The sequence below is a fragment of the Rhinolophus hipposideros genome, assembly GCF_964194185.1.
Source record: "Rhinolophus hipposideros genome assembly, chromosome: 2".
Taxonomy (NCBI): Eukaryota; Metazoa; Chordata; class Mammalia; order Chiroptera; family Rhinolophidae; genus Rhinolophus; species Rhinolophus hipposideros.
The window spans coordinates 428,209-441,985 of NC_138048.1; the positions used below are offsets into that span (position 1 = coordinate 428,209).

Here is a 13,777-nt window from a genome sequence, read left to right on the forward strand (position 1 = left end):
AAGACCAGTCCAGTGTTGGTCACTGGACACCGAAAAGTAGATCAGGTTCACCGTTTGCCCCCAAGGAACTCACAGTCTGGTGGGGGGACAAACACAAAACCCAGAGAAACATCACACTGAAGCACTGGCTTAGCAGCTCACCTACACAGACCAGCTGGTGACCTGTAGTCTTATGTTCGTAGACGCAAACACTGAAGTAGACCTAAGTGTTTCAGGGAATTTTAGTAACCAGCTTCACTCTCTTGAAGAACTCTGAGTGGCCTGGAAAAGGGATAGCCACCCAGGTGCAGAAAAGTGAGAGCATCTTTTGATCAAAATTCACTTCTTTATGAAGGGTGGGCCACAGCCAATTTAGGTCAATAATACTAACTTTTTTAGTTTCCCACAAATTAGATCTAGCAGTTTTACTTCATTTTTTGATACATACTGAAAATGCAAGATAATATTCTCTGGAACTGAATTTTGTTCCAGGAAAGGAAAAATAGTCCAGCCAATCATGTTCTCACAGAACTCTTCCCGTAGAATCGGAATTCACCTTTCTGGCTTTTGCACATCACGTTAACCGATGTGGGAAAACGAAAGGAATCTCTCTTCAAGCATTTGGGGACTGGGCCACGGGGGTTTTCTCCCCGATATCATTCCCAGTTCACCTCAATACTTCACAGGATCCATCTCCTCTAACTTAATGAAAGCACTGAAGTTTGTTGCAAGTTGCTAGAAACTGTAAGCACCTTTGACATCTTCTATCACAGCCAAAGTTGTGATATGCACCTTTATCTTAAGTCTTATATCAGCATTCTCAAGTTAAAGTCAGGCCAGCGTCTTCCAGGAAAGCGAGTGCCTACAGTGCTGACAAGGAGTGAGCAATCCTGTCAGCTGGAGCTCTCTCCACGGCCAACAGGGACACTTCTGGACTTTTCAGAAAAAGTAAGAATCGGAGAATTTTAAAGGATTTATTTGATTTCTCCACATGATCACAGCTCTGATTTTACATGAAGGGTCTGTAATTACCCACAAACAGAATGCATATTAAAACAAAGTACTCCTTTCCTCCCCAAAGTTACACAGTGGGTGCTGAGCTTCTTGTGAGCGAGGAATCCCTCGAAGTCTTTGAACAGTCTGCATTCAAGACCTGATTCTAATCGTTTAAAACAACTTGAAGGCAAATGACAATTCCCAAGAGGAGATGGATACTGCACGAAACCTCAGCGACAGAACAGGGACACGAATGTGCACATGAGGTACAAGTTACGCCAAGCTGCTACTGCTGGTCCCTCTTCACCAACCCCACTTCACACTGATTCACTGTGCAACCTGTTTCCTTGATTATTGTTGTTATTTAAAATGCATACAAAATTACTCATTTTTCAGGCAGGAAAGGTGATGATATTTTACAGCGAAACTGTAAGATGCATGCTTACGTGTAGAGAGACAGCTTCATATGGAATGCTGAGTCAATACCCAGGGTCATGTTTAAATAGCTGCTGTCTTTTCAGCTCATTTTAAAGAAAAACAAGAGGTTTCTGCTGCATGCAGTGCATGATGGGAAATCGCTCTACACTGGGGGACTGAAGACATTTTTAAGAAAAATGTGAACATCATATTAGGATGAATTTTATTTTTACATTGTTGTACAATTCATTCATAAACTTAAAAAAATACAAATACATGATTTAATTGTTGTCCCAGAAAAGATCTTTGTGATACTACCAGCTGTTGTTTCCTCTAAGGATTTCCTGCTCCTGTCAGAAATTATGTAATTGAAATAATTTGTACGACTTGAGAAAAATGTCTCGTGTCCTGATAGTAAGAAAGGATGACACAGACATCCTGGTGGCACTCGGCCTCCTGCCTCCTGGGGGGGAAGGGAAGGAGAGGGGGCTCTGTGAACAACAGGCCCCACAGCTGTGACCCTGACAGGCTGGGATGCAGACAGAACGGCCCCAGGAAACCAGTATGTGGGGCACCGGCTTATCAGAAGGTTCTGCTTCCCAAACAAGACCTGGGCAGTGTGGCTCCAGGCTTCTCCATGGAACGATGCACTTCTGGAAACATTTCCAATGTTAAGTTTGTAAATAAAACACATAGAATGATGAAACCTCACTGACCCGAACCCAATACAATGTATAAAGGTGGAAACATGGGGAGAAACTGAGTTTGTTCAAGAAGCTCTCTTTCACCAGACCCGGCTCTGTGGCACCCTGACAAAACTTCAGGGCACACCGATGACAATTTTGGAGGTGAGAGTTCTGAATGGCCCTGGGGCATGGAGGACACAAAGGAGAGAGCACCCCTCCCACCGGCCCCCATCAACGAATTTGTTGGTTCTTTTTGTTTGTTTTTTTCACTAGTGATTGCCCCTTCAGAAAGGGTAATCTTGTACCAAGCAGCCTGTATCTTTTCTGGAACAACCTATAGAGTTTCTAGTTGGACTCTACCATTGGTACAGAAGGGTGAAGAAAAGGTGACATATTTAATATGTTATCATTTTACTTCAACTATTTGTCAACAGTAACACTGATGTACTTTGGAAATATACAATACACAGATGTGGCCTCACACGACCAACGCAGATGACACACATCACAATTAGATTTTTCCTTGTCAGAACAACATCCTTTAAACTGCACACAGAATACCTCGGGGAACCTGGCTCTGAAGGAAAACCAAGGAATTCAGGAGTCAGTGGACTGGGGAAAGGGCGCCTTCCCACCAGCTGGACCTGGGCCATCAGGCACACCTGTGCTTTTTCTGTCTCTCTTTCTGAGCAGATGCCAAGAGAGAAATGCTATACTGATGGGAAGATAACAACAGGCAGCTTAAAGTCCGACTTCTTTTTTAAAAAGGCTAAACTCTACATTGCTGTATTTGCTCTCTGTGGAGATCAACAAAGTGCTTGGTTTGCAGATTTGCTGGTATGGTGACCTCAATAATATGACAAGGATTGGGTGGGGAGGGAAATGGACAGACCCCCGGCCAGCTGGCCAGGGTGGGCTCCCCTGTTGTCTCCGTCCTGCCACAGCTGGCCACGCCTTCCACGGAGCACGGGCCCTGCCGCCCACAGTCCTGCGTTAGCTTCTCCCTTTCTGAAAGGGCTCTCCGCCTGGGCAGGTGCCGTGGGGCAGTCCTCAGGTCTCATGGCTTAGGAACACAGCACTGGTGGCTGCAGTGGCTCGAAAGGCTGAAACTGCAAAGTACAGCCCATGGGTGACTCAGGCACAGAAGCAGACGCGTGCAGCGCCCGGCCCCGGGGAGCAGATGGTGTCACCAGAACATGGAAGCGACAAGAGCACAGCTGAGTCACGTGACGCCCGGCAGCTGACTGGGCTTCACTGGCGAGGGCTGGGCCCTTGTCAGCGGGGGTCAGATGCGCCGCGGTGATGACACAGGGCTTGTGCTAGCACACGGCTACATGGAGTTACAATGATCACGGCTGCCACTCAGAGAACAAAACGGGAAGCACACACACCACCCTGGGCTGCTAGACACTAGGATCAGCCTGCAGTTTGGAGGGGTTCCTGGTGGAACCATGCTCGGGGGCTGCGGCCTGCTGTGGCTGGAAACAGGATGAGGAAGTTATGGTGCTGGGGAGACGGGGATGAGGGTGGGTCACTGTCATGCTGAGGATGGTACGTCTGTGGTTGTGGGCGCCCCTTTCAGAGGCCTCTACACGAGTGCACATCAAAGGAGATGCACAGAAAAGAAATGTGGGTCATGGAGATCGACAGTTCTCACGGCCGTCAGTGTCTATGAACCTGTGTGACCAAGACCCTAAGACAGCCAGTTCTTAACTCGTCATCCCGAGTCGCTACTGTACTTTACTGCAGTTTATCTACTTGCTTACCTGAAATAACAGAGCAGTTATAATACTGATCACTGATAATAGTATTCTGTTAATAAAATAAGGATTTATACAAAGCAATACTAGACTTTTTAAACAGTTAGATGCTATGTTACTTGGCACAATAAGTAATGATTGCGTAAAGATTTGTAGGTCCTAGAGGGACTTCTCTTTTTATGAAAATATGGAAGTATCTGAATTTGTTCCTAGCATTTAGGTTTTTGGTCTACTCTCTCACACATTCATCTAAGGTACTGTCTTCCGGTTAGGTAAGCGGAGGTCCTTGTGAAGTCTATATTGCTAATTTTGTGGACTGAAACATTTGCCTTTCACACACAAATACTACCTATACAGTGTGTATATATAATATATATATATTTATTTATTTATTTATATTTATATATTTATATTATATAAAGTTTACTTACGTATTTTCATCAACCATATCAGGTCTACTTAATTTTTTGCCCATTGTCAATAAAAGAGCAATAATGCAGCAAGTTTTGGGTTTTTTGTTGTGTTCTGTCTCTGGTTTTTTGTGTCTCATTTCTTCTTTTTCTAGGCTGGGTTTTCATAGATGCATGTACAATTGGGAGCAGAGACCTGAGGGCTGCAGTGGGTGGGGGGAGTTCAATATGACTGGGCCGGAGGCACCCTGTCGAGGCTGATGGTGCCGAGACCCACCCTTGGGTTGAGGTGGGTGGAGCCTGGGGTGCCAATGCTAAATTAAATCAGGAGCTTTGTTGCCTACAACACAAGCCCAGGGGCTCAGGGGGAGAAAGATGGAAACAGAAGTGCCCTGGGTCTGGTGTGAGGCTGGCCACCCCTGGCGTGCTTCTGTGTGGCGTGCAGTTGTTCCCGGGAGTTTGGGACCCCCGCCCAGGTTGTCTACACAATTGTGCTAATGCCGCTGGGCTTGGCCTTACTGCTGGTGGGAGGCGGTGGGGCAAGGGGCTGCCCATGGTGGTGTGCTGTGTGGCCCATGTGGCTGGCATGGGCCGAGGGCAGCGGTGGATGGCTGTGCGAGTGGGCCCCATAGGGTGGGTGCCCCCCATGGGGGCCGTGGTGGTACTGGTGTGCATGCTGGACGTGCTGCGGGGGATGGTAGTGGTGATGGTGGTGGTAGGGGGGCGGGTTCTGCGGCACATGGCAGTACTGGGCGTGAAGCGCGTGCGGAGTGCCCTCTGCAGGCCCCTGGTGGTGCGGGTGGGGTAGGCCTGGTGGGTGTGGGGGGGGCTGAGGCGGGGCTGGGGGCGGGTGAGCCTGAGGAGGGGGCTTCCCTCTCTTACTCCCAAATAAGGAGCCCAGGAGGGAGGATGAGCTAGGCATGGTCTGGTGTGGGCGAGATGCACACTCGCGTGTTGACGCGGCTCTCCGGCGCGTGTGAGGACTGCTAATGATGGACCCCTAAAAAGGAAATTCATAGAAACCAAAATTAAAAGATCTTAAAGCGCTTATGTAAGAATGATTCTTCAAAAATTGTAAAAAGTTCACCCACTGACTGCTAAGCCTTAGTTCAACTCGCTGGCCACCGAGGGTGGGGCTGGGTGAGGCTGAGCTCGGAGCCACCTCCTCTCATGCTACTATGGCAGGTCAGCTGGGGGGGGCCGGAGGGACTGTGAGATGTGACCTTTCGATGACAAAAGTGGGAGTTGGGACAGGGGAGGAGGGACCCTCCTTTCCGGTCAACTGTAGCAACAGCACAAATTTGGGCCCTCAACCTGACAAGTACCCCGTCATGGCAGGTGGCCTGACCTTTCAGACCAGAACAATTTGTTTGGGGGTGTCTGTGTGTGGCACGTGCTGAGGGAAGGGGGGCGGGCTGGGGTACATGAGAGGAACCCTGCTCCTGCTGAAATCGCACCCTCAGCTCTTCCTGGGTCCGTTCACTGGGTCTGAGGCACGTGCTGTGCCTGTGTGGGTCCCAAGCCTTCTGTGAAGGGGCTGAAAGGACAGAAGGGGCTTGGGAAACCTTGTCCTGGGGGTGGGGGACTGCTTTGGCATTTCACTGCAGCTACCTACTGCAAACCAAACAAGGAAAAAGAAAGAAACAAAAAGATCTGCAAGCTGAGGTTAAGATGTGAACAGTAATATAGAGATGGTTGGAGGATGAATGAAATCTCATGAAATCCAGTTTTTCTTTCTCTCACGGCTCTCCTCCTCCCCCTCCCCACCCCCTGAGCAAGCTCAGCCGTTCCATGGTGCCCTGACTGCAGACACACAGCAATCGAAACTCCAGGAAGAAAGCAATGGGGATGGCAGATCACGGAAATCAGAGACTGGCAAAACCCCGACAGCAAGGGTGGAGGGTGTGTGGGTGCTCAGTGACCTGCCTCCTGCTCAGGAGCAGTGCTGGGGAGCAGGCGCCCGGCAGGAAGTGCCTGGAAGCAGGGATATGTTAGCCATGCTCAGGGACCACAAGGGACAGGTTAAGTGGGAACTAAAACACGAATCCAGAACCACCCCCACCATTCCAGTCCAAACGAGCGGTGAGAGGCACAGGGGGTTCTAGGCAGCGGGGCAGCCGGCATGCACTGGCCTGCAGCAGCCGGGTGGGGCGGGGCCTGTCTGCACCTGTGCAGCGGGGGAAGGAAGAGCAAACAAAAGGACCACAGATGAACACCAAGGCCAGGGAGGAGACACACGACAGTCGCGGGACGGGGCTTCCTACTTACTTCCACATTGCTCTCTAGCGATCCCGCACTGCTGCGACGCCCTCGCTTCCCTGCCCAGAACATGCAATACCAGAGGTTAGACGGACGTGGCCGGGCAGTGTCGCCGCCACCACCACCAGGCTCAGGTATGGGGCCCACCTGCTGCATGTGAGGGCAGGAGCAGGGAAGCTGGTGGCAAGGCAGTAACGAGTGAAAACAAAATGGGGTTTTTAAAAAACAGAAAAATAATCTTTTTCAACCAGCCCCAAATTTATACCCCTTCTCCTGGGCCAGCAGTCTGTGGGGAGGGGCCTCCTGGCAGCTGAAGCAGGTTCGTTAGCGGGGCCGAAAGCCCCACGCTCAAATTGGCCTCAGCTGCTGACAGAGAACACGGTGAAGACAGCTTCTTCAACAACTGAAAACAAACCTATGTGGTCCTGCATGGGCCTGACTACCAGTGGATTCAGATATGTATGGTACTTGTCTGCATATATACATACGTACGTACGTATACACATACATATCTGCCCCTCCAGGCAGGGCGGGACTAATCGTTAAGAGAAAACTAAGCTTCCAATCTTTTTTTTTCTCAGTAGATTAAAGGTGCTGGTGCCTCTGGGGCTGAGTGTTTGGTTTGTGCAGGGCCCTGGCCAGAGGTGAGAGACAGGAGTCCTGTTTCACCTCTGCGGGCACCCCATCACCCCCAATGCCAGAAGCATTCCCTCAGCTCCCACTGCTGATGCCTTTCTATGTCCCCAGCACATGGCACGTGGTAGGCACTCAGTATGTGGTGTCTTCCTCTTGGGTCTGGATGCCCAGCCGGAGGACTTCCCTGGATTCCTGTAGGACACGCCGGCCAGCGGGGACGATGGTGCTCAGGCTTAGGAGTCCAGCCTTCGCCTGGTGTCTGGGAGTGCAGATGGGACGGGGGCACGAGAAGAGGCCTCCCATTTGACATTCCCTAGGCTTCCACCCATGCAGCCCCGGCCCAGGCATGAGCACCATGCTGGGCTTTCAGTCAAGCCCATAACAATGCAGGGCAGGGATCCGTCCGTCCGTGCCGAGGAGGAGCCAGGCTCTGGCCCGCAGCCTGACCAGCCCAACCCCGCAGGGTTCACCTCCAGGCCTGCCGTACGTCACTCAACTTGGAAATCTCGGCCATGCTGCCTTCCGACCTGGACCGGGCCAGCTCCAGGAGCCTGGGAGATGGGAGGTATTGCCCTGTGCCTCTCTGTGGCTCACACTGGGTGGACTGGGTGTGCCTGTGGGTCCTTTGGCCTCATGGTGGCCATGCCCAGGACAGAGCCTTGGTCCTAGGCAGACGATGGTGGGCAGGGGAGGTCCAGCCCCTTTGCCCTTCCTGCTGATCCCCATGCCCCGCCCCAGACTGAGTTCCAGCTGGAAGCCTAAGGTCCACAGAAAGCCTTGTTGTCTCTGGCATGTGTGAGAGGGCCTCAGAGCCCTCTCAGGACAGGGCCACACAATGCATAAGGATAAGAGCATTTTCCACCAGGCACTGGGGACCAGGGAGAACCAGGTGGGACCTGGCCCTTATTCCCAGCCAGAAGACAGACGACGGTCACATTTCCTCACCTTTCAGCTGATGTGAGAAGAGGGGCTGACCTTTCCTTTCTTCCTTCTGTCCCAACACAGTGTCCCAGTGACCTGGAGCAGAATTAGAGTCTGGCCTCCCAGAAGGAGGCTCTTTGGCTGGGTAGGTGACCCCATGTGGCACTCCTTTAACTCTACGTCAGTTCCTGTATCTGTGAAATGGGCACACGGCCCATGCCTCCCCTCCTAGGCTGGCCATAGGCAGCAAACACTCAGGATATTGTGGCACTGCGTGGAGATGATGAGGTCAGATCCCTGTTGTCCTTGGGAATTTAAATCCGTTTTCTGGCCCCTCAAACGGGCCAGACTGAAAACCAGGAACAGAGCAAAGATAGCCCTCCCTACCTGTGCCCAGCAGTACTTCCAGCTGGTGTGCTTCTTCCAGTGAGACTGGGGACAGGAGTGGAGTTAGGTTGGGGGCTTCATATAGTGCTGACCTGGAGCTGAATAAGGGCTTCTTTCTCCTCCTCCTCCTGCCCAGCATGGGCCAAGACTTAGGAGAGCTTCAGCTTGACTGTCTCCAAATGATGTTGTTTCTCAGAATTCGTCTTTTCCACTTCTCAGATCAGCACGAGACGTGGGCTGTCCCTATAGGAGCTCTTTGCATTGCAGCCTCAGAGCTCCCTCTCACAGGCAGACCCACAGACACTGCCCACTACGGACCCGTGCCCTGGTGTGCATACACTCACATGCGTACAGACGGTCTAGTAACAGAAGCAAAGCACGCCTGAACCACGTGGCTTGTGACCATGCACTCGCAGTGTCAGTCACTTGCACTGCTTCCAGGTACCTTTCCCTTCTCCCTGGATGCTATCCAGCCTCAGTGACTCCCGCCCTAGCCAGCGCCTGTCCTACAGCCACATCAGCCCCTGCCAGCCCAGCCACAGAACCAGGATCAGAAACCATGTCTGGAAGGGGCTCCTAGCATGGTACTTCAGAGCCTCCCCTACCTATTAGAGTCAGGACAGGATGCAGGCAGGTTCTCTGCCAGAGGTTTTGCCCTGTGGCCCTTAGCAGTGCAGGAGGCCAAGCAGTGACAAGTCACATGCCAGGCCCTGGTCTGAAGCTTGGCACAATCGACTCTCTCACAGAGATCCTTGGAAGGAAGTACCAGTTCCTACCTTGCAGCTGGGGAAACTGAGGCCCAGAGGTATGACTTGGCCAGAACCTGACTGCTAATAGCAGCAGGCACAGGGGAAGAAGACCTTCTCAGGGTAACTCTGGAATCAGTATGCTGTGTGTCTTCCACTGGGCTCTGTTTGGGTGGCCATCCCAAGCGCACCCCTGAGCACGGCCCATGTCCCAGGAGAAGCAGCCACTTTGTGGCAGAGGGTCCATCTCAGGGCCGCAAGTGCTGCTTTGGAAATTGGCCACCAGGAGCCGCTAAGGCTCCCCAAACAGGGCTGCCCTGAGGCAGGACTCAGCAGGTCTCCAGCTCTGTTCCCAGGGCGATGACGATACAGGCAGATCCTGTGGCTCCTGGGGCATCCCCATGGGGCTGGCGTTTGCAGTTCAGCCAGGGAGAAGCGGGGTCCTTGCCCTATGTCCATGGTCCCTGCCAAGCCTTGGTTTCAGGCCTGCAGAGCTCTGGTGCCCCTGACACGAGCACAGGGCCCCGGCTGCAAAAAGACCATGTGGAGAGACCTGGAGTGAGGCCTCTCAGCTCAGAGCTAGGGAGGAGCCCAGGCCCCTTCCTCTACCTCTCAGAATGTCAACGGCTCCTGGAGGCGGCTGCTGCCAGGCTTCCTCCTAGGCCAGCAAACTGTGCCTGTCTCTTGGGTCCACGTCCCTGGTGTGTTTTCTCCTGGGTGGATATGCGAGTGCAGTTCTGGAGCAGCTGCTCTGGGAGTGCTGACTTGCTAAGCACCGAGCGGTGGGTTTTTGGAGGGGAGAGGCTACTGGAGGCCTTGTCTCTTCGCAACAGGCCATCTTGGTGAAGGCCACGGTGTGGGAGTGGTGCTGCCTCTGCAGAGCTTCACCCAGACGTCGTCCAGAGCACGGAATCCTGCAGCACTGGACACCAAGCCCAGCATCTTGTGGAAGGCCGCTGGCATTGGCCTGTCTCCCTCTGGAAGCCGCAGGTGGCCTGAGGCCTTGGTGGCTGCCAGGACTCCAACAACCACCTCATCTCAACCGCCAACCTTCCTAGGGGTAGGGGGCTTTCTTTCCTGGGGATTCTTTTCAGTGTGGCTGTGTTCCGAGAAGACACAATCCCTAGAGGCCGCCTCAGCTCAGAATCCTCAAACGGCAGTGGTAATAGTAACAATCAGTGGAAGTCAGCCACACCTCGGAGCTCCACCTGGGCATGTGGCTGTATGACCCCTAAGTTCGGGCAGAGATGAGACAGCTGAGGTCCTGCCCATTGGGACCGGAGTAAGTGTGTCTGGGCGTGTTCAGAGCCCCAGTGTCAACGAAGCTACTGCTTTCCCCGAAAATAAGACCTAGCCGGACAGTCAGCTCTAATGTGTCTTTTGGAGCCAAAATTAAGATAAGACCGGGTATTTGTATTATGTTATGTTATATTATGTTATGTTATATTATATTATATTTATTATACTATGTTATAGTATAGTATAGTATATTAGAACTGGTCTTATAGTAAAATAAGACTGGGTCTTATATTAATTTTTGCTCCAAAAGACCCATCAGAGGTGATTGTCCGGCGAGGTCTTATTTTCAGGGAAGGACGGTACGTGAGGGGGCTGGACAGGGTCCCGGCCCTCCAAGGACTAGAGAGGCCAGAGCCTACCCCACTGCACAAACTCAAACACAGGCCCCAGGCCATCAGCCTGCAGAAGCCCAAGACAGTTATATTTAGCTGAGTTTACAAGCCACAGGGAAAACCAGTGGTTTTCAACTAGGGATGATTTTGACCCCAGAGGACACCTGGCAATTTCTGGAGACGATACTGACTGTCACGACCTCAGGGGAGAGGCCAGGGACGCTGCCACACCTGCGCAGGACAGTCCCCACAGCAAGGAATTAGTAAGCACAGAATGTCACAGTGCTGGGGTTGGTCCCCTGGGTAACCCTCATGCTGACAATGGATTTCTGATTTTCACTATGGAGAGAAAAAAAAATGACAAGACAAAAGCAAAAGCAAAAATCTAACTCAAAAAAAGAAATAAAAAGAAAAAAAATTCTGGAAAATGAATAAGCCAGACAAAGGGAGGCAGAGCTGCTGGCAAGGCAGGTACGAGATGGGGTCGGGAGCAGGCTCTCTTAGCAGGGCCCAGAGCTGGCTACTTGGTGATGCATGAGGCTGGGTGGGGTGGGCGAGCCCCTAAGAGGGAGGGGGCTGCTGCACCCCTGGAGAAAACAAGGCTGATCTTGGCCTGATGGGGTCTTCCCCAACCAATCAGGGGCCCCTGGGGCCAGGACATCTCGGGCCTTCCAGCAGGCAGAGCCCAGGGTCCTGGGAACCTACAGTGCTGGGCACAACCCCTGTGTAACCGCACCCTGCAACCCCCACTCTACTGCAACCCGTGGCTCCTCCTGGGAGAAGGTGACCAGCTAAACACAGCCAGTGGGGACTATGGGGCTGCCAGGGTGCACCCCATCCCTCCACAGCTCCTCTGACAGATCCAGCAGGCAAAGCGAGTAGAGCATCACTCATGGGCAGCCAGCAGGCTCTGCTTGCACTACAGCCCACAGCACCAGTATGGGTGAGGGCTGCCAGCAGAAGCTCCCTGCTCTGATGCTCCAGGCGCACCCTGCCCGCCCTGGGAAACCTGGAAGGCTCGAGTGGTGCTGCTTGCTTGGGCATTAAGAAGCTGGCAGCAAATTAAATATACACAGAAACAAAGAACAACAACAACAATCACAATTTCTGCCAGGGCTTTCCCCTGATTCCCAGGGCCAGCTGTGGCTGCCACTTCTGGGCTGAACAGAGATCCGGGTTTCCCAGGAAGGAGAACGCAACACCAGGGCCAGCAGGAGGGGGTTTCCAGACAGTTTAGAGGGTTTTCCTCTGTTTCATTCATCAGCATACGACATGGATGTGGAGCACAGAGCCCGGGGACACACCCGTCAGTTGGCCTGCCTCACTCTGAGAGCAGTTTTCAGAAAGTCAATAAAAGAACAAATAAAAGCCCTAGAAGAAGAAAGGGGGAATCAGGGTGGCCTCCGTGCTGTTCTGCCTTTGACAGTTCGGTCCTGTTTTCTTTAGCCTTTTGGGGGTGTCCTTTCTGTGTACGGTCATAAGCTGCTGTGAGTTGGGGAAGGTCATGGGAAACCCCACAGTGCTCTCCGAGCCCTCCACCGCAGTGCCTTCCCCACGGCCAGATTGCCAGGGCTGAGTCCTGCATGCACCAGGCTGGGAAGGTGGACCTAGGCCCAGCTCTTACCTGCTTCTGAGAGGTCCCTCAGGGAGCTGCTGAGGGCACTGCGCTTGAGACCCTCGCTGCTGGCATAGCTGTCGTCCAGGCAGGCCCGGCTCAGCGTCCCGTTGCCCGACTCCTTTTTGAGATTGGACGACTGGGATATGCTGGGACGTACGACACCCTTCTGCTTCTCAAGCTCCGCTGAAATAGAGGGGTGGAGGGCTCAGTGAGATGAGTGTGGCCTGGAGGGCAGTGGGGGAGGGGCAGGGCCAGGACACCTGCAGGAGGAAATGCAGAGAACCATCTCCCTCTGTTCAAGGTTGGCACTGTACCAAGTCTCCATCTGCCTGGAATGAGGAAAAGGCAAGGGGCAGGATTGTCTTAGGAGAGAGAAGACAAAAGGGCGCCAAAACGAGACTCCGCGAGGGAAGTTGGAGAGGTCAGAGTGCCTTATGATCTGCCTGAATGACAGTCATCTTCCAGGATGGAGGGTCAGAATTGCCTGGGTCTGGAGATGAGCAAGGGTAACTGGCCTTGTGTGGTGGGGTCAGAGGTAGGAACACCTGAGGCGCCAGGGAGTGAGGCTTGGAGCCAGGAGAAACAGGGGTTATAATCGGCTCTACCAGAACCCAAGTGATGGGCTGGGCTCTGATCTCCTCAATCTGCCGGACCCTGACTCGGAAGATGAATAAATACCACCCACACTGAAGTGCAAAGAACTCAGCACCAGGACTCTGCAGTCTCTTGTCGCATGCGGTGACCAGGGCCCGGGGGCCGTCCCCAGGGCACGCAATGTGGTCCCACAGGCAGAATGGGCCTGGGCCTCTGAAGCCCTGGCTCTCACCAGGAGGCCTCTGCCATCTCCCTCTCCCCCCTCATCCCGTGCCACCTTCTGTGGCCTAAGTGTGTGGGGCTGCCAGTCACGTGGCTATGGGAAGGTCGGAAAAGACCAGGAATCTCACATCTGTGGGCTCAGAGAGTTACTGCCACCGTACAGGAGCCACACCTGTGTGCAGTGAGTGCTGAAAGATGCCAGGGCTGTGGGCTCCTCCTCCCCAGCCGTGCGACTTACACTCTATTCGGTGCTTCTCCATCTCCTGCACCTCCGCGATGGACTCTCGCAGATCATCAGTGAATTTCTTCCGGTCTTGAGGATTGGGAGCGTTAAAGTTTATTAACACTTTTATGTCTGCTCCAGGGACCGCAGATGTGAGCCGGATGCCATTGGGGTAGTCTGCAAAGCAGAAGAGGGGAACCCATGGGCCTCTGCATTCTCTGCTGTCTCCCGTCTGGTCAAGAAAATACTAGTAACGGGGGGAGGGGGTTTCACGGTGTGAGGGATGTAAAAA

At 52.9% G+C, this 13,777-nt stretch overlaps 1 protein-coding gene across 10 annotated transcripts in view; it reads right to left on the bottom strand.

The window, feature by feature from the left end:
• Positions 1-939: 939 nt before the first annotated feature.
• IQSEC1 (IQ motif and Sec7 domain ArfGEF 1) overlaps positions 940-13,777 on the bottom strand; it is a 497,252-nt gene continuing 484,414 nt past the window's right edge. For 6 of the 10 annotated variants that reach the window (XM_081066461.1, XM_081066459.1, XM_081066456.1 and 3 more), the window contains 4 exons: positions 13,501-13,662; positions 12,453-12,629; positions 6,517-6,566; positions 4,359-5,248 (listed from right to left, as the gene is read on the bottom strand). In XM_081066461.1, the coding sequence (XP_080922587.1) occupies positions 4,730-5,248; positions 6,517-6,566; positions 12,453-12,629; positions 13,501-13,662 (908 nt within the window). In that variant the 3' untranslated portion in view covers positions 4,359-4,729. Of the gene's footprint in view, positions 3,188-4,358; positions 5,249-6,516; positions 6,567-12,452; positions 12,630-13,500; positions 13,663-13,777 lie in introns of those variants that run through there. The other 4 variants (XM_081066462.1, XM_081066457.1, XM_081066463.1 and 1 more) reach the window with 2 other exon arrangements.